Below are 24,739 nucleotides of genomic sequence, written 5' to 3'. Positions count from 1 at the left end.
CCCAAAAACCCTTGCAGTACAACTGCCATGGTGTTAAGGTGAGAGTCAATCCCACACCAATTTCGAAAAATAAAGTACATTTTAATAAATTATTTGACACCTAAATGACAAAAATCCAATCTGTAGATTATTAAGAAGAGCTAAGATGTTTTATATGTTAAGGTAAACACTAGCATCTAAAAGATCAAAGCACCAACCAAGGACATCTAGTTACGTGAGACCGGGTCAAAGTCGAAAAATATGGCTGACTGCGATGGAGTGACAGTCAGATAAAAGAAGTAGATTGAGCCCAGTCAGCGCTTACCTTGACACTTATAAGAAATTTCAGGAAAACGTTGGCTGAGAAGGTAAAGTTCAGCACGGCAAGGCTGCAGCTGGTGTCTGAGGAGAAGACGTGGTTGTCAGGTACCTGCTGGAGGAAGTTGCAGTGGAGATTTCTACCTTTGGACTTAGGCTCTCATTATGATGTAAGCCGCACTGACTGTCAACGGAAGACCGCCAGCGCAGAGAAGTTCCCGCTGGCGCTATAATGATGTTACCGCTGGGCCAGCAGGCGGAAACAGTGACTCCGGACACCGGCCCAGCAGGAAACAGGTCCTTTACATTGCCAATGCAGCAGTGCGGCGGGTGGAGCAGCACCCGTCGCGCATTTCATTGCCCCTAATTCGGGAAGTGAAATGCACAATGGGGCTGTGCATGGGGGCCCCTGCACTGTCCATGCCAAGTGCATGGGTAGTGCAGGGGCCCCTAGGGGAGCCCGAGTCACCCATTCCACCAGCCTTTTCCTGGCAGTGTAAACCACCAGAAAAGGCTGACGGAATGGGACTCATAATCCAAAGGGCAGCGCTGCATGCAGTGCTGCCCTGTCGGATCTGAAACGCCACCACTACCAGGCTGCCTGATGGCAGGAGCCTGGCGGTGGCGGTGTTTCCACCGTGACATTTTCACCACAGTCATAATAGGGTGGGCAGGCCGCCACCGTGAGCCCGGCAGTCCATAGACCGCCGGATTCATAATGAGGCCCTTAGTCTCTTTTTTGGAAGTTGAAAATCTCCAGTGGGATGAAGCTGTAGTTGACCAGAGTTCCCGAAGCCACATAGCCCTTTGGCAAAGGACTGCTGAACAGGATTTGGCGCTGCAGAGAAGAACGTAGGAGCAGTGAAGTGAGGATGACTGGCGATGCACCTTGGGCGGATAAACAAGCACGTTGGTCCCGGTCTCCTCCTGCTTTTCAAAGCAGTTTTAGCCAAAACAATTCCAAGTTACAAGTTTTAGGTTTGGGCTATCTGGGCAACTTTGACACAACCATCAACGGTCCAGGACTGGAGAGGGCACCACTTGGGGGTTAGCACTCACTCTACAATAGGAGGAGTAAAGGTAAGAAGTTTGGGAGTGACCCTGCAAAGAGGGCCAAGTTCAACCTCCCCTCCAGCCACAAGCCAGGGGAGATTAATCAATACCTTGATGGGCTTCCCTGTTTAGGTGATAAAACATGGACAAGGGCCCTCTACTGCAGATGCCTTAGGCGGTTCTATGCTCATTCACTTGGGTCCCTTCATCTACACTCTCCTGAGCCACTGAACAGCCCCATGGGGAACTCTTCTCTTGAACTGTGGGCTCAATCTGTGCAGCTCCTAACCTTGTTTTGCTCACAGACGCATCCCAGTAGGGAGATAGTACCACCATGGCTAACAAAGTGATGGGGCCCATTGCACCCCTTGGATCATACTTCTGGCCCCATCCCAAGGAAAACTCTGCCTATAAGGACAGCAACCAACAGAGGCAACTGACAGCTGTCAGTGCCAAGATCCAGACCTCGGACCACCCAGGGTTCTCTGACCTTTGAGGTTTCTCAGAGAGGGGGATACTTCACACTTTCACCCTTTCACTACGGCTACTAACAGGGCGTCCCTCTCTTCATTGGGTATATGCCTTTAGAGGCTGCCCCCCAATCTTTCTAAATGACCCTGTGAATCTCCAGGGCAGCCTCATAAGCATCTAATCAGTTGTCTATGTCATATCCCACAACAAAGTTAGGCACCAGATCCTTTGGAATGTGGACTCTCTTTTCTCCAGTAGACACTGGGGTAATGCTGCCACCATTACTGCTCGACTCTGCCTGCTTGGCTCTGATGTCTAGCACACTGAGACTGATCTCATGGGCAGTTCTCCTTTATTCCAAGGTCAATCTCTTCCTTGCTAAGACTTTCCCAGCTTCCGCCTTTCTCTCCTCTGCTTTCAATGTTAATATGGCCAGCTGCAGTTTGAGCTCCCTCTCCTCCTTTGTGTTCTTCAGCTTCTCTAGGGACAGACCCAGTGTAGATACACTGCTGCCTGACCTGTCTTGGGCATCCCATGGGGGTGGGGGGTAGTGCTCCTTCTCCAGCTCAGAACTCACGTTTGGGTTATCAACCTCATCATCATCCAGGTTTGCTCCCTTCTCCTCAGGGTCATCCTCATCTAGGGTGGCCTGCCACTTCTTGACTTCCCCGTAGGCTTTGACGGCTATCTGGAAGTCCAACTTTGTGGCCTCCTTGCTTGCTTCAGCTTCCTTCCTCGCAGAGCCTCTGCAGCTCAGCCTCAGTGGCAGTGTAAGTGTTGAGCAGCTCCATTTCCATGGTACAAAAAAGGGAGGAAGAGTTCTTAAATTTAGAAAAAGGAGAAATCAGCCAATGAAAATCTAAGAAGGATTTAAAAAGAGGTCAACTGTGGTGTAAAATTACCTAAGTGAGATTTTTATGTTACACAAATCGATGTGTACTGTGCAAACACAAGTACTGAACCTCCCGCACTGATCACCAGTGTGAGAAATTGGGTTGTTGGTTGAGTGCTTCTGCAGGTCCAGAAAGTGAACTGAAGTTTAAGTATGGGTGTCCTATTTTTATACCCAATGTCTTCTTTGAAGTTGTATAATTTCTAGACAATTCCATTTAAAGCACTTGAAGTTTCCTCATCCCCTGCCCTGGCTCCAAGATGGCTGCATGAATAGTGCAGGAGTGACAAGTCCTCTGTGTGCAGGCAAAGCACGGCCTTTTCAATTGCAATTGGGGCTGGGTTCAGCTCTGTCCCCTATCCTGCCAGTGATGGCCCATCGAGGCACACATAATCCCCCTGTTTATTTCTCACAGACAGTCACACAAAGTCTAACTGTCAACTACACCCAATCACGTGACCCAGGAACAAGCTGCAATTACCAGTTAGAGTAGGAAAATGCCAACTTTCTCAAAATGACATTTCCAAAATTATTACTTCAAATCTGAATTTACTATTAAAGAGTGTTTTAAATTACAATTTCTTAGACATCAAACATGAAATGTTTACCTGTCCCATATCAAAGTAATAAAGTAACCCAATGTTATCTTATGGGAGCGGTAGGTCTCATAGTAGTGAAAAACGGATTATGGAGTTTTTTATGACCAGGATATTTAACACTTAAAAGTACAAGTCCAACCTTTTAAATATGCAGCACCCTAGAGGATACCTAGGTGCTACCTCTGGGAAGATTTATGTGTGGTAAAAGGGGAGTTTAAGGCTTGCCAAAGGTATATTTTGCCAAGTCGCACTGACAGTTTAAATCTGCGTTCCGGATGCAATGGTAGACCTGAGACATGTTTTAAGGGGCTACGTAAGTGTGTAGCACAGTAAGTGCTGCTGGCCCACTAGTAGTATTTAATTTACATGCCCTGGGTACATAACTGCCAATCAGGTATAAGCCAATTTTACCATACTTTCGGGAGTGAGAACAAGCACTTTATCACTGGTTAGCAGTGGTAAAGTGCACAGAGTCCTAAAGCCAATAAAGATTAATTCAGCAAAGATTACGAGGGGTGTTTGAAAAAGGCTTTGGGTGACCTGCAGAGAGGGCCAAATCAAACCTAAGGGATTGCTGATTATAGTTCCTAAGTACTGACATTTGGTGGATGGAGATGGGGAGCGGCCAGTCAGCATATTCTGTCTAGTGGATCTCATAATTTTGACCTGCAATTAAGAGTCCACTCATAATGAGGGTCTAAAGATACGATAAAAAAAGCTTCTAATTTCATACTAAATGCTATTTCGTCGCCACCTGGCATATAGGAGCCTGCTCCCCTTACACTGAGAGGTAAATCAAATCATGCATTGACCTCTTTTTTTGAAGACAGAAAAACAGTTTATGACTAAGAAATGCAAAAAGACAGATCATATGCATATTGTATAGTGCGCACTGTGAACGTTATCACCTTCAGGACATTTCAGGATCTGAAATTGATGTGTGTGAAAAGAGTAACTTACAGGAAGCTCCAAGAAAAGCTTCTTTATTTTGTTTATGTTCCTCAAATCTGATGAGGTAGGTGAGAAGGTGCTTTTTTTCGCTTCTGGCATAGCAAGAGCAGGGGAGGTATTCTTTGCGTAATAGTGAACTCTGTTTAAAGAGAAAAACTTTTCCCTAACTTGTACTTGAATTAAACTTAGTCTTAGTGAGCTCTGCCGCCTTTCATTTTCTCAGTCAGCGAGGCAATAGTTTCTGATGGACAAATCGCAAATATTTTGAAAGCCCATAAAATACTTAAGAAGAGGCTGTCATCCAAGAGGGAGAACACTTGTGTAGTGGACAAAAGTGTGAAAATAAACATAAACTTCGATAAAAATAGGGAGCGCATGTTGTTTTAAACTTTGCAACAATCAATGTACAACAAATACACACTTATTTTGCTACTAGTGTGGTTTGTAGTTTGCACATTGTAGAGAAAATCTGCTTGTGCCATGGACTCATTGTTACACCGCCCAGACGTACTCACTAGCAAATCATACTCATCATTCAGTCTGACTGATGTGATTCTGAACCGGGGCTACAGACTGTGTTTTACCACATAGAAAGGTTTGGAGAACGTGTCACAAAGGCCTGTAGTTGGTTACAAAAGAGTGAGTCTGGCCTGCCATGTACAAGGCTGGCAACTTGAAAAAGTGGCGGGCGGGGGGTATAAAACAAAAGTAAACAATAAAAAAAAAATGTTAAAGTAAAAAAAAAAAAAAAAAACTTACCTGAACGTTGCTGCCGCTCTCCGCTGCACTGCAGGCAGAGACTCACAGCCTGCCCTGCGCCAAACATGAAACTGCTCAGAGCAGCATTATGATTGGCTGGAGCACCCTGGCTGGGTGTCCCAACGCACACTGGGAGCTTGTGCAGGCTCTCTCCAGCTCTGCAACACAGTGCCAGGTTGGAGAGAGCCCTTGTGTGCATATGTGTTTGGCCGGCCAAACATACATGCACAATGAGGGGAGTGCTCTGTGCACTCCCCTCGGTTCTCGTAACCCCATGGCCCCGTCCCTTTAAAAATAAAAGGATTATTATCATTTTACTTTTAAAGGTTTGCAGCTCCTGTTGCTGCTGGCGGGGGGAGGTGGTGACGCTCCTCTGCCCAAGCGGAGGAGCCACCCCTGTGTACAAGTGACCACATCGCAGTAAATCAGTAGAGTCCTGAGAGCTTTCTGTGAGTATTAAAATGCCACTGATAAAGCCTGCCTATTTAATAGTGGTGAATTGTCTTTCTTCTGTAATTTACATTAGGAAACATGTACGCCCAATTATATGGCATCAGCAATTATCACTCTGTTCTTTCCTTTATTGAAGTGAACCAATGCAGTGTTACTGAGGACACATGCTTTGTCTTTGCTTTTCACATCATTACTGCTTTGGATATTCAGAGAGGGTTTTTTAGAGGCAGAGTGAATATCCCAAATTTGTAAATTGATCAGTCACTTTGGCAGACAATGATACAATGATGTTGATATCAGATGTTTGAAGTTTATGTTCTCACATTATGAAATTCGCCTTGCATAATTTTGATGGGAGGCCAGAGGTATTAAACTTTGCTATGAAGAATTACATCTTATTATGAAACTCACGTTTGGGCATAAGATCATTGTCTTTGAGCAATGGAACTTTGGGAAGTAATAGATGCATGATGGGGGCCCACGCAGCCAGCATTCAACTCTCATGAAAAATCACACGTTTAGCTTCAGAGTGTTCGGAAATACTGCTGGGGTTTGTTTTATATCTGGGGTGTACAATGGTAATGACTTCCTGTCGATGCAGAACAGATCATAGCCTGCCACGAGCTTGAACATTAGAATGGCTTGGTTGCACTCAAGGTGGCGGTTAGGTGTCTAATATAAGCCATTATTTACATATTAGACTGAGGTTGTTCCCCCTTACCTGCTTTCATTTCTGGTGTATCCAGATGGGCATTCAGATAGGCATTTGCCCTGAAAGATAACAAACTTGGAGGAATCACGGGGGTTCTCCGTCACCTTGCGTAGACTGGCACAGTACTCTGGAGTCACGCACCGCCATCCCTCATACTCGTATGTCTTTGCTGGGCATGACTGGAGGCAACGTCCATTGAAGAAGAAGTGGCGGCAAGTGACACAGGCACCACTGTCCATTGGCTGACTGCAGCCCCCCAAGCATTCGTGATGACAGCACTCCCCATTGTTGGTGCAGGCAATCCCATGGCCGCAATTACATACTGTGGAAGAACAAGAAGGAAAATATTATATATATAAAACTGAATGGCAACATAAAGGCTGACTGACCTAGAGAGAAAGAAGTAAAACTGAACTGTACCACAGTAGAAATGGTTAGTGGAGTGCTCATGGGGCGCAGAAATGGTAATCTGGTTTTGGAACACTGTGAGCCTAGAAGGTGACTTTATGCAATTTTCCTTTACCTTCCTCTTTGACCAGGCACAAGTCTTCCAGGACCACTAACAGGAGCCCTAAGAAGCTGCCTAGGAAGGTGATGGGTCTAACTCCTCCATCATTGGCAAGGCAACCCAACCTGAATTTTTAATACCCGACTTGGTCTCATAAAATGTCTAGGTATTGCGCTGTAATTTAAATTTTTAGTGCCCTTCCACTCCTGTCTCTGAGGTACTGCAGTCATACCTGTTCTCAGGAGTAGCCCCTTTTATAATCAGTGAATGCCAATACTTAGGTAACATCAACTTGATCTATGGGTGATCAACCATTAAAAGTAATTAAACTTATCAATATATAATGCTTGAGAGAGAGAGATCTACTTACAGATCATCAGATTACACACCTCTTTGTAGTACATCTCTCTTCTTATGTCCTATTAGCATCCTTCTGTTTCCTAGCTTTTCAGATATAAAATGAGAATTTACTCCTGTCCTGAAACACTAAAAGATAATTGCAGTATACCATAAATACTCCATCAGATAATTTTCACTTTTCATTATGGGATTTATGCTCAATCGCCTTCTGCTCCCTCTTCGTTTGGTCACACAAATATCTATAAATCAGGCCTCTCCTCAATTGTCTTAGCTCTTAAGCACCTCTGCAGTAGAATATCAACAATGAACAGGTCTTCTGATGCCTTGACCTCATACTTAAATCTCTCCCGTTCAAGGATCACATAAAACTAGCGAGGACGGATCCGCTCTTTGTTCTCATAATTCTATATGGTTGAAAATGCTCGACCTAACTTTCACCTCCTGGCTTGTTCCATCAAAAGTAGATTCTATGTCAGGACCGCGAGGAGAGGATTATGCATAACTTTCTTCACTTTATTAATACAGCAGATTTAAAGAAATAAAGAGAAAAACTCTATGAAATACTACATGTCCCATGGGGCTCTGGGTATTAGAGTCCAAACACAGTCCAATCAGAGTCCAGACCAACATAAATAAGCATATGACATCACTTCCTGTTCTGTCTTTCTTCACTGCTCGTCAGTTAAGAGAAATCCACTTTCTGACTTTCCTTATAACTGAAATGCTTTACTATTAATACTTTTTATAAACGATAATATTGTTTTTACTCTATCTGCAGAGTAGGCTTCTACCCAAGTGCTTGTTTATTATTTTGTTCACAGGTCTGACAAGGACGCTTATGTGCCACGCGCTGACCTGTCAGGTGCGTCAGCAGTGCCTGAGGCAGCTTCCTGGGAGCGCTCCAGCTGACTGCTGCACTCGTTTTGGGGGAAACCTGACAGAAAATTCTTCAAATTCCTGTCAGACGCTTCAATATCCCTGAACCAACCCTTGCTCGATACATCGGTTGGTGTATATTTAAAGAAATAGCACAACCTAGTAGTGTTTTTCATTGATTCTATAAATTACTTTCTATATTTTATTTAGGTGCACCAGCAAGAGAGTTATTCATATATACGAATATTTTCCACATTCTAATAATATTCTAATAAAAAAAGTATAAAATATATTCTAATATTTTAATCAAAATAATTTTCTTTGTGCTTCCACCCTCATAATGAACCATAATAGTAGTAATGAAAATTCATCCTTTCTGGATGCCAACAGGAGTGGCCTCCTCAACGTCTTCCTCCAGAGGTGAATCAATTGCTTTCTATCGCCACTGCGAATACGCTAGCGCCTATTCAGGAACAGGTTGCCACGCTCGCTAAGAGTATTCCAGGGAGTTTTAGCGACCACACGCAATCTAAACCGTGCCCTAGTGGTCTTAAATCAGGAGAAATAAGGCCACTAAGTGTGACGCGGGGCACCTGGAAGGTTTTGATAAGCTCACAGAGACCTTCCATAAGAGTGTGTGCACGCTTAAACATCTGCCCTACAGGGAGAAGATCACCCCGGGTAAACGAGCAACATTGTCTCACAAAAAGCAGACCCTTTCTTTGGGGTCCCCCTTGGAGGGGAGGGTGTATCGGATGCTGAACATTCCTCTGACGAGGAATATGCGATAAATAGACCTTGGCATCATAGTTCTGTTTCCCCTGATTCTCTAGAGGAAGAATCTGATATGTTTAATCCATCAGAAGTTTACCACCCCAGATACTCGGAATGGGTTCCTGAACCTTATGTCGCCAATAAGATTTGCCAGCATCTGGAAAAAGAATTAAGGGCTAAACTTACGGCAGAATTTCCCAGACCTTCCCTTCCCGTCAAGGTAGCCGTCACTGCTGACAGTGACCCAAAATTATATACCTTTTTCAGCAAATAGATTAAAGACCCAAAAAAGGGGATTGATAGGTCTTGGAGGGGTTGTCAGGATAAACTCCTAGACGTGGTTGGACCTCTCACTCAGATTATACAACTAGCAGACCAGGCAAGGCACACCGGCCCTCCATTATCGGTGGACATTGTAGCTGGCTAGGCACAAAGGGCCATTTGCCTCCTTGGAAATGCGAACTGCGCCCTGGCAGTAGAACGCAGAAGATCGCTCCTTAGAAAAATAGACCCTTAACTCTGGGAATTAGTTACTTCAGAGGCATGGGCAATTGCCCAAGGCAATATTTTGGGGGATCCTTTTGTTAAAGAGCTAGGGAAGTTCTTTGCAACTTTCTCAGCCTTGGACAAGGCTCAAACTTCCATAAAAAAGGTTTTCCCTAATAAGGTTTTTGCTGGGGCTGGACGGGAAGGGGGACCCTTATTTATAAACTGAAAAGCACCATCAGAATCAAGAGAGCTGGTTTTACTGAATGCCTTGGGCAGTTGTCAACTTAATGTTTAAAAATCATCTAAAACTAAATCCCGCTAAAACACAGTGTATCACTTCCACTGGCCAATGAGACACGGATGTTTTTATAAATGTAGTTCAACAAAATTTTATTCTTTCTCAGAGCCTATGGATTTCTTCCAGAAAATAGAACTCCATATTTTTTAACTGCAGAACTATCAGTGCAGTCATACTAAAGAAAATTATTGAAGATAAGATAATATGATTAACTACATCACCTTTGCTTTAGTAAATTAGACTACGCTCCCACCAACTACAAGGAAGGCAGCAGATCAGCCTTACTGATTTGACTAAGTTGACAATCGGGAGAGACGTAAAATGCTTCATATAATGAAAAGCCTTCCATGGAATCTGGAACCTTAGAAGTATCATAATCATTGTTGAGAGTAGAAAAAAGTAGGTATTAAACAGTTAGGAACTTACAGTCCAAGTGATCCAGGGCAAACTAATGTTGCAGTTTGTAATCTGTAACTTAGGTATTAATGGGTTAAGCCTAGAAAGAAGCAGAGAGATTTCTTTGGACACTGTATAAATGATATCCTTTGACTACATAAGAAAAACAGAAAGGTAGCCTCAGCTTCAACGACACCACACAAGACTGAAAAATAGAAAACAATCATGAATCATCTCAGAAACAGGACAGTCAAATTCACAGAGAGGTGATTCTGATTGGGAACATTAAAGTGTTTTGCTGTTTTCCTAGTGTACATGTTTTGTCTATGCCTTTCAGCCTTCCTTAAAATAAACAAATAAACCTATTTTCAAGTCAGGTAGCTAAGAGCTAAAACTTTTCAGAATGTGCACCTGTGTGCGGAGGAAGGTGAGTATAAGCCTAGGAAGAGCTAGAGTGAGATTACCATCATTATAAAAAAAAATCATGTAAATTAAAAGAACTAAATTATGCAATTATGAATGTTCCCTATCTGAAAGAACCACAAAGAAGTGGTCATATATGAACAACAGTCCCCAAGTAATGTCTCAAATCACATCAGGTTCTGCAGGGATGAAAAGTATACCTCTGTGTGGCATGAGGACCCCACCCTCAGTCAGCCCCCACAGGTCATAAAGCCTTTTAGGCCTAGGCGTAGTTGAAGGAACTCCACTCCGTGGAATTTCGCAGAGTTGATAAGACACTGTGGAATTCCACGGAGGCGGAGTTCCGTATGCAGAGTAGTGGCACCCTCTCCCAAATGCGCCTGATCTCAGAAACACTAAGCAGGGTCGGTCCTGGGGCCTGACCCTTCTTAACACTTCCGAGATCAGGTGCATTCAGGAGAGTGTCGTAGGCAGTGAAAGCTGCAGCTTCCGGCCTTTTGTGCACCGGCCTGTACTGCACACAGAGCAGGCCGGTGCACAAGAGGCCTGAAACTGCAGCTTTTGCTGCCTACGGCCCTGGCCCAAATTTAGGCCAGGGCCGTAGGCAGCGAAAGCTGCCATTTCTGGCCTCCTGTGCACCAGTGTGCACATTAGCAAAAGCAAAGACTTACCTGGGTTCTCCCAAGAGTCCTCATTGCCAGCACCGCAGCCTGGCTCTCTGTCTCCCTCTGCCCCATGTGCCCAGAATCCATTATGGAGCTGCCGGCGAGCAGCTACTTTGACGTCGGGTGAGTGAGTGTGCACTGCAGCCAAGTTATGAGCTGCCCAGCGCAAGCGCAGACAGTCTGCGCTTGCACTGTGCAGAGCATAACTGGGCTGCAGTGCAAACGCGTGAGTTCCGATACGCTGGCAGGGCTGCTCTCCAAGCAGAGCGCAGTGTGCCAAAAACTCTGTTAGCTCCGCCACCGAAGAAGAGCTGGCCTCCCACCCCTACTTTCTATATCTATGGAGCAGGGAGCCCATGTGACATTGTATGGTCTCCTGTCACATTATTCAAGGGGGGCTCTGTTACCTTGTTTTGTGTCTCTGATGGTCTATACTAGTCAAGTTGGGACCACAGACAATTCAGTGGATATCAGCACAGAGATAGCCTACTCAAGCATAAAAATATACTTGTATTTTTATATTTATTAATTTGTATGTTAGGCTTTCTGATGGTTGAGTGGAAGATGGTCTAGTATAAAGAATAATTGCATGTGCGCTGCTTCTAAACTGGAATGAATAAATGGTGTGATTCTCTCCAACCTGCACTAGTCAAAGGGATCAATATTACTTGAAGTGGAAGGAACTGAGATGTAATGCTAATTTTTAAGCTTCTTTGAAAATAGGCGTGGTTTCTATTGAGATAACTAAAACATTAAGGAAATGCTTGAATGAATTTTTACTGCTGTAGGTATCACTTTGATGCTCTAGGGGAACATTCCATTATTATGCAGCTAATCCATTTTAACAAAAGAGGCACAAAGCATATTGAAATCAGTGTCTCCCTACCTCAGCAGGAGCAATCGCATCTCAACTGCTAGGCCACACCTTCCATACAAGACTTGTTTCTGCTTTGAGGTGCCTCATCAGTGAGGAATGGCTGAAACAGTGAACAAAGTGTCCAAGTCTGAAGTAAAATAAATTCAAAGGGCCGAAGGAGGAAGCTGGTGTGTAGCCAACACAATGTGCAGACCTGTGGAACACTTGGAAACCCTAAGGGAGCAAATGTTCCACTTTGAGTTTTACATGTAATCCTAGGATGTTTGGGCTGTAAACATTGTGTGGAAGCTGCCAAGATGATGGGCTTATGTTGTCACACAGAAAAGAAAAACAAAATAAATCAACATTTATGGGTTCCAGCTTGTTGCTTTGTTCTTCTCTAAAAGCATGCTATGTCCTTCAGAGGAGAATGCCAAACATCTTCTTGCCTTATTAATTCGTTTTCACTTTCCAAATTATCTAATTTCATAGAAGTTGACATTCTTTCATGACTTCATTCTTTAAATTACATTTGGACCCACAAATAAGAGATCAATAAAACAGAGACTGCTAATATGAGTACAGTGTTTAGACTACTAGCACAGTACCAGAGCTTTCGTCTAAAGAGTAGTCTATGAGATCTTTCCCAATCACCTCAAATGTAGCCACCAACTCTTTAAAATGTGACCAAATGATAAGGTTGCATTGCACTTGCCACTGCTGTGGTAGATCGTGAAGAGTACATGTTCACAATCTGAAGCTCCCCTACCCGTGGTATTTACATCTTTATTCTGTTGAATGTGTGTTACTCTCCGAAATGAGATGATTTTTTTATGTTATGTGTAACCTTGGTTTGCATGCACCACGCACAAAGGTCTTACAAGACATAGGGGGTCATTCTGACCATGGCGGTAATTACCGCCATGGCGGAGGTCGGCGGTAGCACCGCCAACAGGCTGGCGGTGCACCGCTGGGCATTCTGACCGCGGCGGTTCAGCCGCGGCCAGAAACGGAAAGTCGGCGGTGTACCGCCGACTTTCCGCTGCCCGTCTGAATCCTCCATGGCGGCGGAGCGTGCCATGGGGATTCTGACACCCCCTACCGCCATCCTGTTCATGGCCGCTCTCCCCAGTTAATTCTGTTACTTCTAAATATGAGAACCCTTCCCCCTCACTCTCTGAATTGGACTGACTGTCTGCCCCCTGTACAGTGCTTCCAAAAACAGTAAATGATGTGTGTCAATTTATAGGGATTTCGACTCCTGCCCTACCTATGAGAACAAAGTCAATATCTCCACCTCCTAAAATTAACATCATGTCCTGGAATGTAGCTGGAATCAAGCAAAAGCTGGATGACCCGGAATGGGTAAGCCTTGTAAACAAACAAGATATCTGTCTCTTCCAGGAGACATGGACTAAAGAACAGTTATCCTTACAAGGCTTTACAACCTATTTCTCTGCTGCCCAACCCGCCTCTGGTGGATTTGGAAGACAGATAGGAGGTTTAATGATTTTACTGAACAATAAGTTAGAATGTGATCACTCTGTGATAAAGTTTAACTCCTTTGATCTGCTGGGTGTGCAACTTACATTCCGTCCTGGCTTTAAAATGATAGTTCTGAATATTTATGCTAGATCTGTTCCCCGTGGGTCTGAATCAATTGTTCTTTCCCAGTTGACGGACTACATAGTCGTTTTGGACCCTTCAGTTTTTCTGATTATAGCAGGTGATTTTAATTGCTCTTTTGTGTTGGACAACTCCATTAGCAATCTGACTACTGAGGAGGACGAACATTGGGGTATTCCCCAATCTAAAGAAATGGTACTTTCGCCTGTTTCCTGTGTTGCATTCCAGATGTCTTCCCTTTGCCTGAACTATGGCCTGAGAGAATGCAATGGCCGCACTAAATCTGACTCAGATCGAGCCATTACTTTCAAGCGAGGGCTTTCCTTTAGTACTATTGATTACATTCTTTTGGACATTAGGCTATGGTCAAGTTCACTTGATATGGAAATTTTACCTCGCTTGGATAGTGATCATAATCCTTTGTGTCTTGTATTGACTAATCATGCATTTTTAAGAGTCCAGCACTTAAGGATTACTAATGTTCCATTCCCTCATTTGAACCATAGACGCTCTAGGGTCTGCTGGCCAAAGGTTGAATGTAACCCGTACTTGATTGGGGAAATTTATTCATCTTTTTTAAAACTCTTTGTAGATTACGAAGATCAAGAATCCTCGGATATTCCTATTATGGCGATCCACACTAAGATGGTCGATTCCCTTCAGGGTATCTTCTATAAGGAAACTTCCTTTAAATCGAGACCCGTTGACACCCTTCGCAGGGACTGGTATAATCAGGATTGTGCGCAAGCAAGATCCACCTTAAAAGAGGCTGTTAAAAATTCTACGCATGCGGCTATTAAAGAGGCTCGTTGTAGGTATGCTAATGCCCTGAAGCGAGCCAAAAGAGACTGGGAGAATGAGACATGGCAGAAACTGCTTGCAGCAGTCCAAAGTAAAGATGATAGCTCTTTTTGGCGGTTGTTGACCTCCAGTTCGAAAAGGGGTAAGGATGATATTGGGTTGCATATACAGCCCGAAAGATGGGTGTCCTACTTTTCTGAAATCTATGCTTTGCCTGTACAGCAAGCTCTGGAGGACCCTGCACATGTCGAGTGTTGGGCTGCTAATAAGATCTCATCTGAGAGAATTGTTTTTACCTTAGCTGAAACCACAGCTGCTATTGATTCTCTGAGGCCAGCAAAAGCCCCTGGCCCGGATAAGATTCCAGGGGATTTGTTCAAATCAGAACCTAAGATATGGGCATGGTATATCAATTTGTTGTCTAATGCCATAGCAGCTGGCAGCCCTATTCCAGAGTCTTGGCATGGTGCTGAAATAATACCGATCTATAAAAAGGGTGATACAGGGTTGCCTGTAAATTATCGACCAATTAGCCTTATTGATATCCTTCAGAAGACGTTTGCCAAACAAGTCTTAGAGAGGCTTACTGATTGGATTCAAGACCAGCAAATTTTATCTCCCTTACAGGCTGGGTTTCGGCCCAAAACTAATACTATGGACCAAGTTTTCAGGCTGTCATTACTGTTCTGGAAGTATGTCACCTTATCTAAGCAAAAACTCTATGTGGCTTTCGTAGACTTAAGATCTGCATTTGATCTTGTCCCAAGAGAGAAACTGTGGGAAGTATTGTACAAAATTGGTATCCCAGGGAACTTAGTGCATTTAATCCAAAGATTACATGAAAAAACATTTGCACAAGTAAGATGGGGCAATCAGGGGGAACTCACAGACAAAATAGACATCAAGAGAGGAGTGCGCCAGGGTTGCGTTCTTGCCCCAACGCTATTTACACTGTTCATCAATGAGGTGGTGCAAGTCGTGTCCAATTGTCAAAATGATGCCCCATCTTTGAATCACCATAAAATTCCAATTTTGTTATTTGCCGATGATTCTCTCTTGATCTCCAGAACCCCTATGGGCCTCCAGGTACTCATGGACAAGTTCAGTTCGTTTTGCGGCGACTATGGTCTGGAACTTAACCATAGAAAAACTAAACTTATGACTTTGGGTTGTGGCCCCACTAAGAGATATTCAATATTTTACAATGGAACGCCCCTAGGTTTGGTAAGCTCTATAGATTACTTGGGGGTGAGAATTAGCAACAATCTGCATTGGGGGGCCCAAATTGACAAAAGTTTGGCTCGCCTGGTACAGTCATCTGGAGCCATTCTTCGTTTTCATAAGTCTACTTCTGAGAGAGTGATTACTCCAATTATTAAAATTTATAGAGCAAAGGCACAAAGTGCTGCGGTCTATGGGGCAGAAATTTGGGGGTCCTCAAACACTGGCAGGCTTGCAGTGGGGGAAAACAATTTCGTGAGGTCTACTTTGGCCTGCCCTCGCAGTACCCCACTGCTGCCATTGTTTTGGGACCTTGGCCTTTCACGCATCACAGATGTAGTTGCCCTACGACCTCTGCTTTTTTGGGTCCGTGTTTGGTCCACCCCTGAGTTATCTACATACAAGGAGTCTATCCAAGACATCTTGGATAGACCAAATGTACTCACCATTCCCTGGTTTAATCACATCTCTAAATGGTTTCACAAATTGGGTCTTAGTGAGCTATGGAGTCATCCAGAAAGTATAAGGAAGGAGCAGAAGAATCATTTGAAAACTGTATACTGGACTTATGTCAGGGAAAACTATCTGCTGTGCTCTACTCACGGCAGATTGACCTCACAATTTTTTGATTTTAAATGGTATCCGTCTTTTGAATCTTTTATGGATATAATTCTTGACCCATTAAGTAAAAGTTTATATATCCAGTTCAGATATGGTTGTCTGCCTCTCAAATCATATGGCAGCAAGTGGAGTGCAACTACAAGATCTGATTTTTGTCCGAGCTGTACCCATAATCCAGAATCCATTGTACATTTTATGTTTTTATGTCCTGCCTATTTGATTGCGCGTCGAAAGTGGTTACGGCCAGTGTGTAGAAATATGGGGGTAAGACATTGTATTGTTGCCTTAAGAATTCTGATGAGGGAAAGTTCCCCCCCCTTGCCCTGTGCGGTTAGTAAGTACATTACAGCTGCCTGGCATGTACGTATTAATCGCTTGGGGAAAGTTGCTGATGCGGAACTTACTTCAAAAATAAGGACAACATGAAAAATTGACAATGGAATGTTTTAGTCATCAAATCTTAACCACACACCTAGACTGGAACAAAACCCCATGATTAATTTAAATGACAGTCAGTAGGAGATTAGGTGTTTGGTTTTTATGTGTTTTAAGGCCGTAAAGGATGTTCTTTTTTACTCCTCTTATTTCCTTTTTAACTTAATTTTTACTTATCTTTTAATCAGTGGTTGTTTTGCTTTTATGGTTGAAAGTAACCGAATAAAGCTATGTATAAAGGAAAGGGCCCCAAAAAGTATTTCAGTGTCTGCCCAGCAGACACTGAAATACGCGACGGGTGCAACTGCACCTGTCGCACCTTCCCACTCCGCCGGCTCAATTCTGAGCCGGCATCCTAGTGGGAAGGTTGATTTGCCCTGGGCTGGCGGGCGGTCTTTTGGCAGCCGCCCGCCAGCCCAGGGCAAATGTCAGAATCACCGCCGCGGTCTTTCGACCACGGTGCGGTGTTCTGACGGCGGTACCTTGGCGGACGGCCTCCGCCGTCCGCCAAGGTCAGAATGACCCCCATAGTGCTCTGTAGTAAATGTTTAAATACATAAATAAATAATAATCTAGGATTTGCTACAAAGAAAAAAAAACGAATGTTTGTAAAGCACAGTACTCCCCCCCCCCCCAACCAGATCACAAAGTCTTGCAGAAAAAGGTTCTGAGCAGCATTTACATTTTAAGGAAGGTCTCCTCTATCCTGATTGGTAGGGTCTGCTCATTCCATTCTGAAAAAATCCGATTGTGTTCAAATTAAAAGCAAATGCTATCTTAATAGCTATATAAGAGCAATTCCTGGAAAGTGTCCTAAACAGAAGTTATAAGACAATCTGTTAAAAAGTTTCAGAATATCTTACAATCTAATGGCCATTTTTCCAAAGGAGAGAAATTCTTCTTAATTTAGATTTGAACATCTGAATTAGTTGATTCTACACTAAGACAATTCTAGGCTGTTCCCAGAGCATTATATGTAGGGAGTTATACATACCTAGGGGTGGGTATAAATGGCATAATTCTCTCTAATGTAGTTACTCGTATTTATGTGAGAAGCATAATCCAGCATTTAACGCTGTATTATTAATGTAAAACCCACCCTCACATCCATAAGATAAATTTTTCATTACAAAAATAGCACTAAGTGCTACACGGTATGAAGAGCAGAAGCCAGCAGCCACTCACTCTCTTAGTTTGTTGTTCCTGTGCTTCTGCTATAGGATTTTAGTCTCAAATTACTCTTAATTACTCAAGCTGGCATAATCGGGTAATTCTCAAGTTTCAATTCACAACAGTAATATGTGATTAATGAAATTACTCTGGCATAAATAAACTTTTGGCCAGGCCTATAAATATTCACAAAAGTATATTATATGACCACCTTATTGGGGAAGGCGGTAACAAACTTTCTCTTTGCTCAAGTCAGTATACATCCTTGAACTCACTCTGCGTCTTCAAGATGTGTATCTATTTAAAGAGCAGTCACAGCCTCACAGAAATTGTATATAAAGCATGACAACGAGAATATAAGAATAGGGAAGAGTTGGTCTGAGGTATATTGAATAAGTGTCTTGTAAGTGTACTTAGAACCATGGGAGATTACCACATTTTGGTATTTGAAAAAGAATGGCCTTTAGGCACTAAGTATGCAATTTGAAGTCTCTTTAAAATTGTTTAATGACAGTATTCTCAGTGATACATAGGCACAGTGCAGAGCTAAAGTAAGATATAAATTAATAGAGAATGATTATGACCTTAATTAAAATCTGAGTGCCAAAACAGGTATAAAGTGGGTCATTCCTAGGTGCAATATTATTACTCTTGAGGAATACCCTTCAGCCTGTACAACTTACCCATAGAGATACCCCTTACTCTTGGATGATATACACACACATATATATAAATAAATACATATACAAATTCAAAATCACTTATGTTATTGAGAACAATAATGAAACATGCCTGTTTTCACAAGAAAGTATGCTTTATTACAGACTATTATTTTTAGAATTAACAGATGTTTCACCCTAATAATTGTGGAGAATTTCAAGACTCTTCATTAGAAAATTAAGTCATATTACGGACGCAATCAAGCTCTCAGTTGCCGATAAGATAACAGCTGCAAAAAGAAGTCAAGGAGTGAATAGGGAATTCATGAAGATAAGTCACTATTATGAGTATTGGGTTCTAAGTATGGTAAAAAAAAATCTGTAAAACTCCTTATGTCAGAGATTAATGTATATGCTGTGGTGCACAACTGTAAAATGTCGTAAACAGTGATATAGAATACCAAGAACAGTTGTGTTTCTTGGTGTGTGTGCAGTTGGTGGTTTTACATGGCAAACAAGCATTTGCAATGCAAAAGGTTTCACATTTGCTTGAGTTAGAGCTATTGGCATTGTGAAATCATAAATGGACCTTTCTTGCCACATAAATTGGTCAACCCTGCCTCATAATTTTGTATTTTCCTACCACATAATTCCAATGGCCGTGCACATAACTAATTCAAAAAGAACAGATGATGGACAGAATGCTGAACAAGGCAAACATTCACCCCAGTCACAAAGATCTTGGTTTAATTAATCGTTGTTTTTGCTCACCACGCCACCCCAGTTTGGACCCAGCCATATGCAAATCAGTCTTGACCCTGTTCCTCATGGGAACAGTCCAGCCTGAACTGGCAAGCCAGGCCCTCTCTGGACCCGAAACAAGCATCCTAGGACTGGTTTCAGGGTATCACCCTTCATCAGCTAGGCTAGCTTGAATCCAGTAGCGCAGTGAGCACAGGACCCACGTCTGGGCATACCCTTCCCACTTGGGGCGACAAATGCAAAAAGAACAGATGATGGACGGAATGCTGAACAATGCAAACATTTAACCCTAGTCACAAAGATCTGGGTTTCATCCATCGTTTTTTTGCTCACCACGCCACCCCAGTTTGGACCCATCCATATGCAAATCAATCTTGACCCAGTTCCTCATGGGAACAGTTCAGCCCGAACTGCCAAGCCAGGTCCTCCCTGGACCGGAAACAGCACATTGCGATGCACAAACCCATTTTGTGATTCGGTAACCTGGTAACCGAATCGCAAAATGGGTTTGCGACTCGCAATTAGGAAGGGGTGTTCCCTTCCTAATTGCGACGCGCAGGGCAATGTAGGATTGTTTTGTGACCACGAACGTGGTCGCAAAACAATCGCAGTTTGCACCCATTTCAAATGGGTGCTAACCCATTTGCAAAAGGGAAGGGGTCCCCATGGGACCCCTTCCCCGTTGTGATTGTGACTGTAGAAATTTTTTCAGGGCAGGCAGTGGTCCTACGGACCACTGCCTGCTCGGTGAAAATTAAACGAAAACGTTTCATTTTTTGTAATGCATCTCGTTTTCCTTTAAGGAAAATGGGCTGCATTACAAAATGAAAAAAGCTGCTTTATTGAGAAGCAGTCACAGACATGGCAGTCTGCTGTCTCCAACAGGCCACCATCCCTGTGAGGGCTGCCATTCCCAAGGGGGTCGCAAATTGCGACCTACCTCATGAATATTCATGAGGTGGGCATTTGCAACCCCCTTGCGAATCGCAAATGGTGTCAAGGACACCATCCTACATTCAGATTTGCGACTCACAAATTGCGAGTCGCCCTGACTCGCAATTTGTGAGTCGCAAATCTGAACCTACTTACATGTGGCCCATGGTCATGTAACCATATAGTTAGCCCCTAGAGCCCATAACACATGAAAAGAAAATGTCAGAAAGTAATGCAATGTGATCATATAATTAGCCCCAAGAGGGCATAGTGCATTATACATTTCTGGGGCTAGCAGGCCTACTGCAATGATATTACAAACAAGGCCTTTAAAACACAAACTACTCCCAACTGTAAAATAAAAGTAACAACCATGAGAGAGCTTAAAAGACACTCAATGGTTTTAAGGGTTATTATTTTGGGGTCCCCAATGACCTAGTGTGGGGACCCACAGATGATGTAAGCTGAAAGAGCACATTGTGATGAAAGTTTTGAAGGTGGTCCCATTGTCCTAGGACCACCAAAGGCTGAGTTATGAGCAAACTCTTTTCTAAAATTAATGGCCTGCAAAGCAATATGGGGCGGGTTTCCGTGCCGTGAATATTGTACTGTGTTGATATGTCGACTGCAATGCTTAGAACAGCCCCTGGAGGACACCACACTGAAAATAGAATTTGTATGAAACATGGTCATGTAACCCTATAGTTAGCCCCTAGACGGCATAACTCCATGAAAAGAAAATGGCAGAAAGTAATGCAGAGTAACCCTACATTTTGCCCCTAGAGGGCATAGTGCCTTACACATTTTCTGAGCTAACAGGCCTACTGCAATGATATTACAAACATGACCCGTAAAACACAAACTACTCCCAGCTGTAAGACAAAAGTTCCAGCCATAAGAAAGCTTAAACATACACTGAATGGTGTGAGGGCTTATTATTTTGGGGTCCCCAATAACCTAGGTGGTCATTCCGACTTCGCATTCCTTTCACAGGAAAGCCGCTGCAGGCAAAAGACCTCCATTAATGGAGGTCTTTTGCCTGCATTATTAGGAGTGTTCCGTTGGGCCAGTGGGTGAAAACAGTGTTTTTGCCCGCTGGCCCAGCGGAACACACACCACAACATTGACGCCAGCTCATAACCGAGCTGGCGGCAATGTTGTGGTGCATAGAATGCAGCAGCACCTTACGCGCATTTCACTGTCCGTAATTCGAGCAGTGAAATGTGAGATGGGGCTGTGCATGGGGGGCCCCCACACCTCCATTCCACCAGCCTTTCCATGGCAGTGTTAACTGCTATGGAAAGGCTGGCCGAAGGGGACTCGTAATCTCCAGGGCAGTGCTGCTTGCTTGCGGATTACAACTGCAGGGACCGCCGGGCTGCAGGCTGGCTACAGCCTGGCAGTGTCGGCAGTTGGATTGTGGCGGCTCCGCCACGGTCAGAATGGGGCGGTCGGACCACCCTGTCTGCGGCGGTCAGTACCGAGGCCCTGGGTCAGAATAACCCTCCTCCTAGTGTGGGGACCCAGAGGTGATGTAGTCAGAAAGAGCACATTGTTGTGAAAGTTTTGTTGGTCGTCCCATTGGCCTAGGACCACCACAGGCTGAGTATGGGCAAAAATGCTGACTAAAGGTAATGGCCTGCGAGGTTCCCGAGTGCAGTGAGTATTGTAGAATCGGCTCTCCCGCTGTTTGAAGAGCCGCTTCGAGGACTTCTGTTTTTTTTTTTATGTAAAGCATTTATCAATTACAAGTGTTTTTGTGAAAGATATGGGTCATAAAGGAGTGAGTTAAAAGAAATTACTTTTATTAGATAAAAGTGTGAATAATGTGACCAGCGCTTGAATACCGCCGATGGAGTTCACTCTGTGAGGGCCATGGCCGCCTTGGAGGACGAAGGGGAGGGACAAAATAAAAAAATAGTTTGCTCACGCTGAAGTATATCGGCATTCGTGCAATAATCCATGTTACAGGGTCAGTCTGCAAGGCGGTAACAAAACGGCCCGCAGGCAGGACAAACGTAAAGCAATTTCCAATGACAAAGGAATTTTTGAAAGGCAAACCCACAAATGAGTGAACGTGATGGGTGTGGTTAAAAGCCCACAGAATACTTACAACAGGTTGAAAAGCGACTGCGCGCTTGACCTAAAAAGTGAACTTGGGGAACATTCTGCAGCAAAAAGTTACTGTGGAAAAATACTCCAGAAAAAGTCAGCTGAGTAGGTGAAGAAACTACTGGGGCTGTTAAACATATTGGGCCTCATTGCAACATTGGTGGGCGGCTACCGCAGCCCACCAAGCTGTAACCACTGTTCAGCCACCAATGCGGCCGCACTCCCGCGGTGCCCATTTGGACATCCCCGCTGGACCGGCGGGCGGAAACCAAGTTTCCACCCGCCGGCCCAGCGGGGATGTGGGCCGCAACATGGGAGCCGGCTCCAAATGGAGGCGGCGGTGTTGCGGCCGTGCGACTGGTGCAGTTGCACCCGTCGCGCTTTTCACTGTCTGCACAGCAGACAGTGAAAAGCCGCATGGGGCCCTGTCAGGGGGCCCCACGACTCCCCGTACCGCCAGCCTTTTCTTGGCAGTTCAGACCGCCAGAAAAAGGCTGGCGGTCGGGGACTCGTAATCCCCTGGGCAGCGCTGCTGGTGGATTACATCCGCCGGGGCCATTGTGGTGGAAAACCGCCGGCCTGTTGGCGGTGCTCCCGTTGTTTTGGCCCTGGCGTTGTAATGACCACCAGTCTGTTAAAAAACTAAATTGGCAAATTATTTTCTGGGCTTTTCCACAATTCACCGTAGTTCTGCGAAAATCTTACTTTTTCAGACTTTGCAATCATGTAAATTGCAATGTTTCTCTCACAACTTCTCAAACAGTGTGAATTAAGGTCTTCTGCAGTGAAAGGTTTCGTTGGTTTTTCTTTGCAAACCATTGGCAGTTCTTGCAAACCCTATGAAATATATGCAAATTACCTAGGAGTTTGTGTGCAGGGTGCTTTAAAATCAGAAATGCATTTCTGCAAGCATTGTTTTTGTCACCACTTAATTGCTGGTGGCTGGTACATTTTGAGAGTCTTAAACAAAAATACATTTTCCATAAAGAATAAAATTGGATTATACAAGCAGAAATTACGATTTCAATCTGAAAATTAATAATTTGCATAAAACCATGTCTGGAATTTAGCCAAGGAATCAGTAAAAATATTTGCGACCGACCTTGGATACCAGACCCTCAGACCATGGTCATAAGCACAAGCAAGTCGAATTCCCAGCTAAACAACAATGCCTTTTAACAGCTCTTAGCAGAAAGTAGACATAACACTAGCTAATGCTGCTCATCAGCAATACTTCCTAACCTTAATTCTGGAGATACAAAGGTAAACATATCAACTTTCACTCGCATCAACCCCTCATCCATGCCCAAACAACCCCAACAACTGCCTCAGTCAGTGAGTTCCAGAATAGGTCTTTTCGGTTCATAGCACTGTGAGAAGGCCAGTGGTTAGTTTGTAAAACAAATGTCCTGGGCCAAAAGTTTGCTCAGAAGCCTGCAACAGAAGCTATGAATTTTGTGTGTGCTGTATACCAAGGATGGGTGTTCTTCATTCCACTCCATGCCTCTTTCTTCCACCAATAGGCAACACCTGTCCCTTTATCTCACTTTAACAAGTTATTTCTCATGCCTATTTTCTTTCTTCCTCACTGGTTTTCCATCATTATCTTCCCCTTTTGTCCTGCCCCGTTTTTTTTCTTGTTCTTGCTCTGAGCGAACGTTTGATGAGGAAGACCAAGTGTAGGTCCCACAAATAAGTGCAGGTGGGTTAAGCCACAACTAAGCTTTTCTCTCTGTTGGTCTGGATCAATTTATGATAAAAAATAAGTCCTGGTGCCCATTACCTGCAAACACTCGCACAAATTAAGCACTGGGCCTAAGGCTCTTAAACAATGGCTGAGTGGCTGCCTGACTATTTCTTGCGCCTGTGACCAGTGTGAGCAGGCCCACTGTTCCGTGAGCTTTGCTCTCCAACACTCTATGCCTATCTAGACTGCCAGTCCTGTCAAGTGTTCCACTAAGGTACCTCCTGTAGCAGCCATGTATGGTCAGTGCAATGCAGTCTAACTGAGGGGCAGTGCCTTTGTAAGCAGCATGCATCAGTACTCCTAACATTGTACCAATGTGCTGAGGACCACATGGAAATCCCGCTCAATTATCATCATTGATTGTTAAGTAAATATTTCTAGAATCCAACATTTGTCACACGCTTCCCCAGACGTGCCTTGAGGAAGAACACACAACTGCTGTATAAATGCGTGTATTGGTATATTCAGTTTTCATACGTTTTACAGGACTAGGTGCTTTTCAAACACCATTTGACACGTTTTCTGAAAAATCCTAATGTTACTGGCTAACTTAGCTTTAACGCACAAATTTCTACTAGGTACCACTTTTAAAAAGATATCAAACATATTGCAGTCTTTATCAAATCATCATTGTAGGAGGCTGGACTGGCTTGTAGTGAGCACCAAGGGGTACTTGCACCTTGCACCAGGCCCAGTTATCCCTTATTAGTGTATAGGGTGTCTAGCAGCTTAGGCTGATAGATAATGGTAGCTTAGCAGAGCAGCTTAGGCTGAACTAGGAGACGTGTGAAGCTACTACAGTACCACCTAGTGTCATATG

General features: G+C 43.9%; 1 protein-coding gene across 1 annotated transcript in view; it reads right to left on the bottom strand.

Moving 5' to 3' along the window:
• Window positions 1–24,739, bottom strand: part of INSRR (insulin receptor related receptor) — a 449,037-nt gene that overhangs the window by 197,872 nt on the left and 226,426 nt on the right. Inside the window, exon 3 of the mRNA XM_069217860.1 lies at window positions 6,197–6,509. Coding sequence (XP_069073961.1) covers window positions 6,197–6,509 — 313 coding nt within the window. The remainder of the gene's footprint in view (window positions 1–6,196; window positions 6,510–24,739) is intronic.

Source organism: Pleurodeles waltl, chromosome 12 (genome assembly GCF_031143425.1).
Source record: "Pleurodeles waltl isolate 20211129_DDA chromosome 12, aPleWal1.hap1.20221129, whole genome shotgun sequence".
NCBI lineage: Eukaryota > Metazoa > Chordata > Amphibia > Caudata > Salamandridae > Pleurodeles > Pleurodeles waltl.
This window is presented reverse-complemented; position numbering and strand designations above follow the sequence as displayed.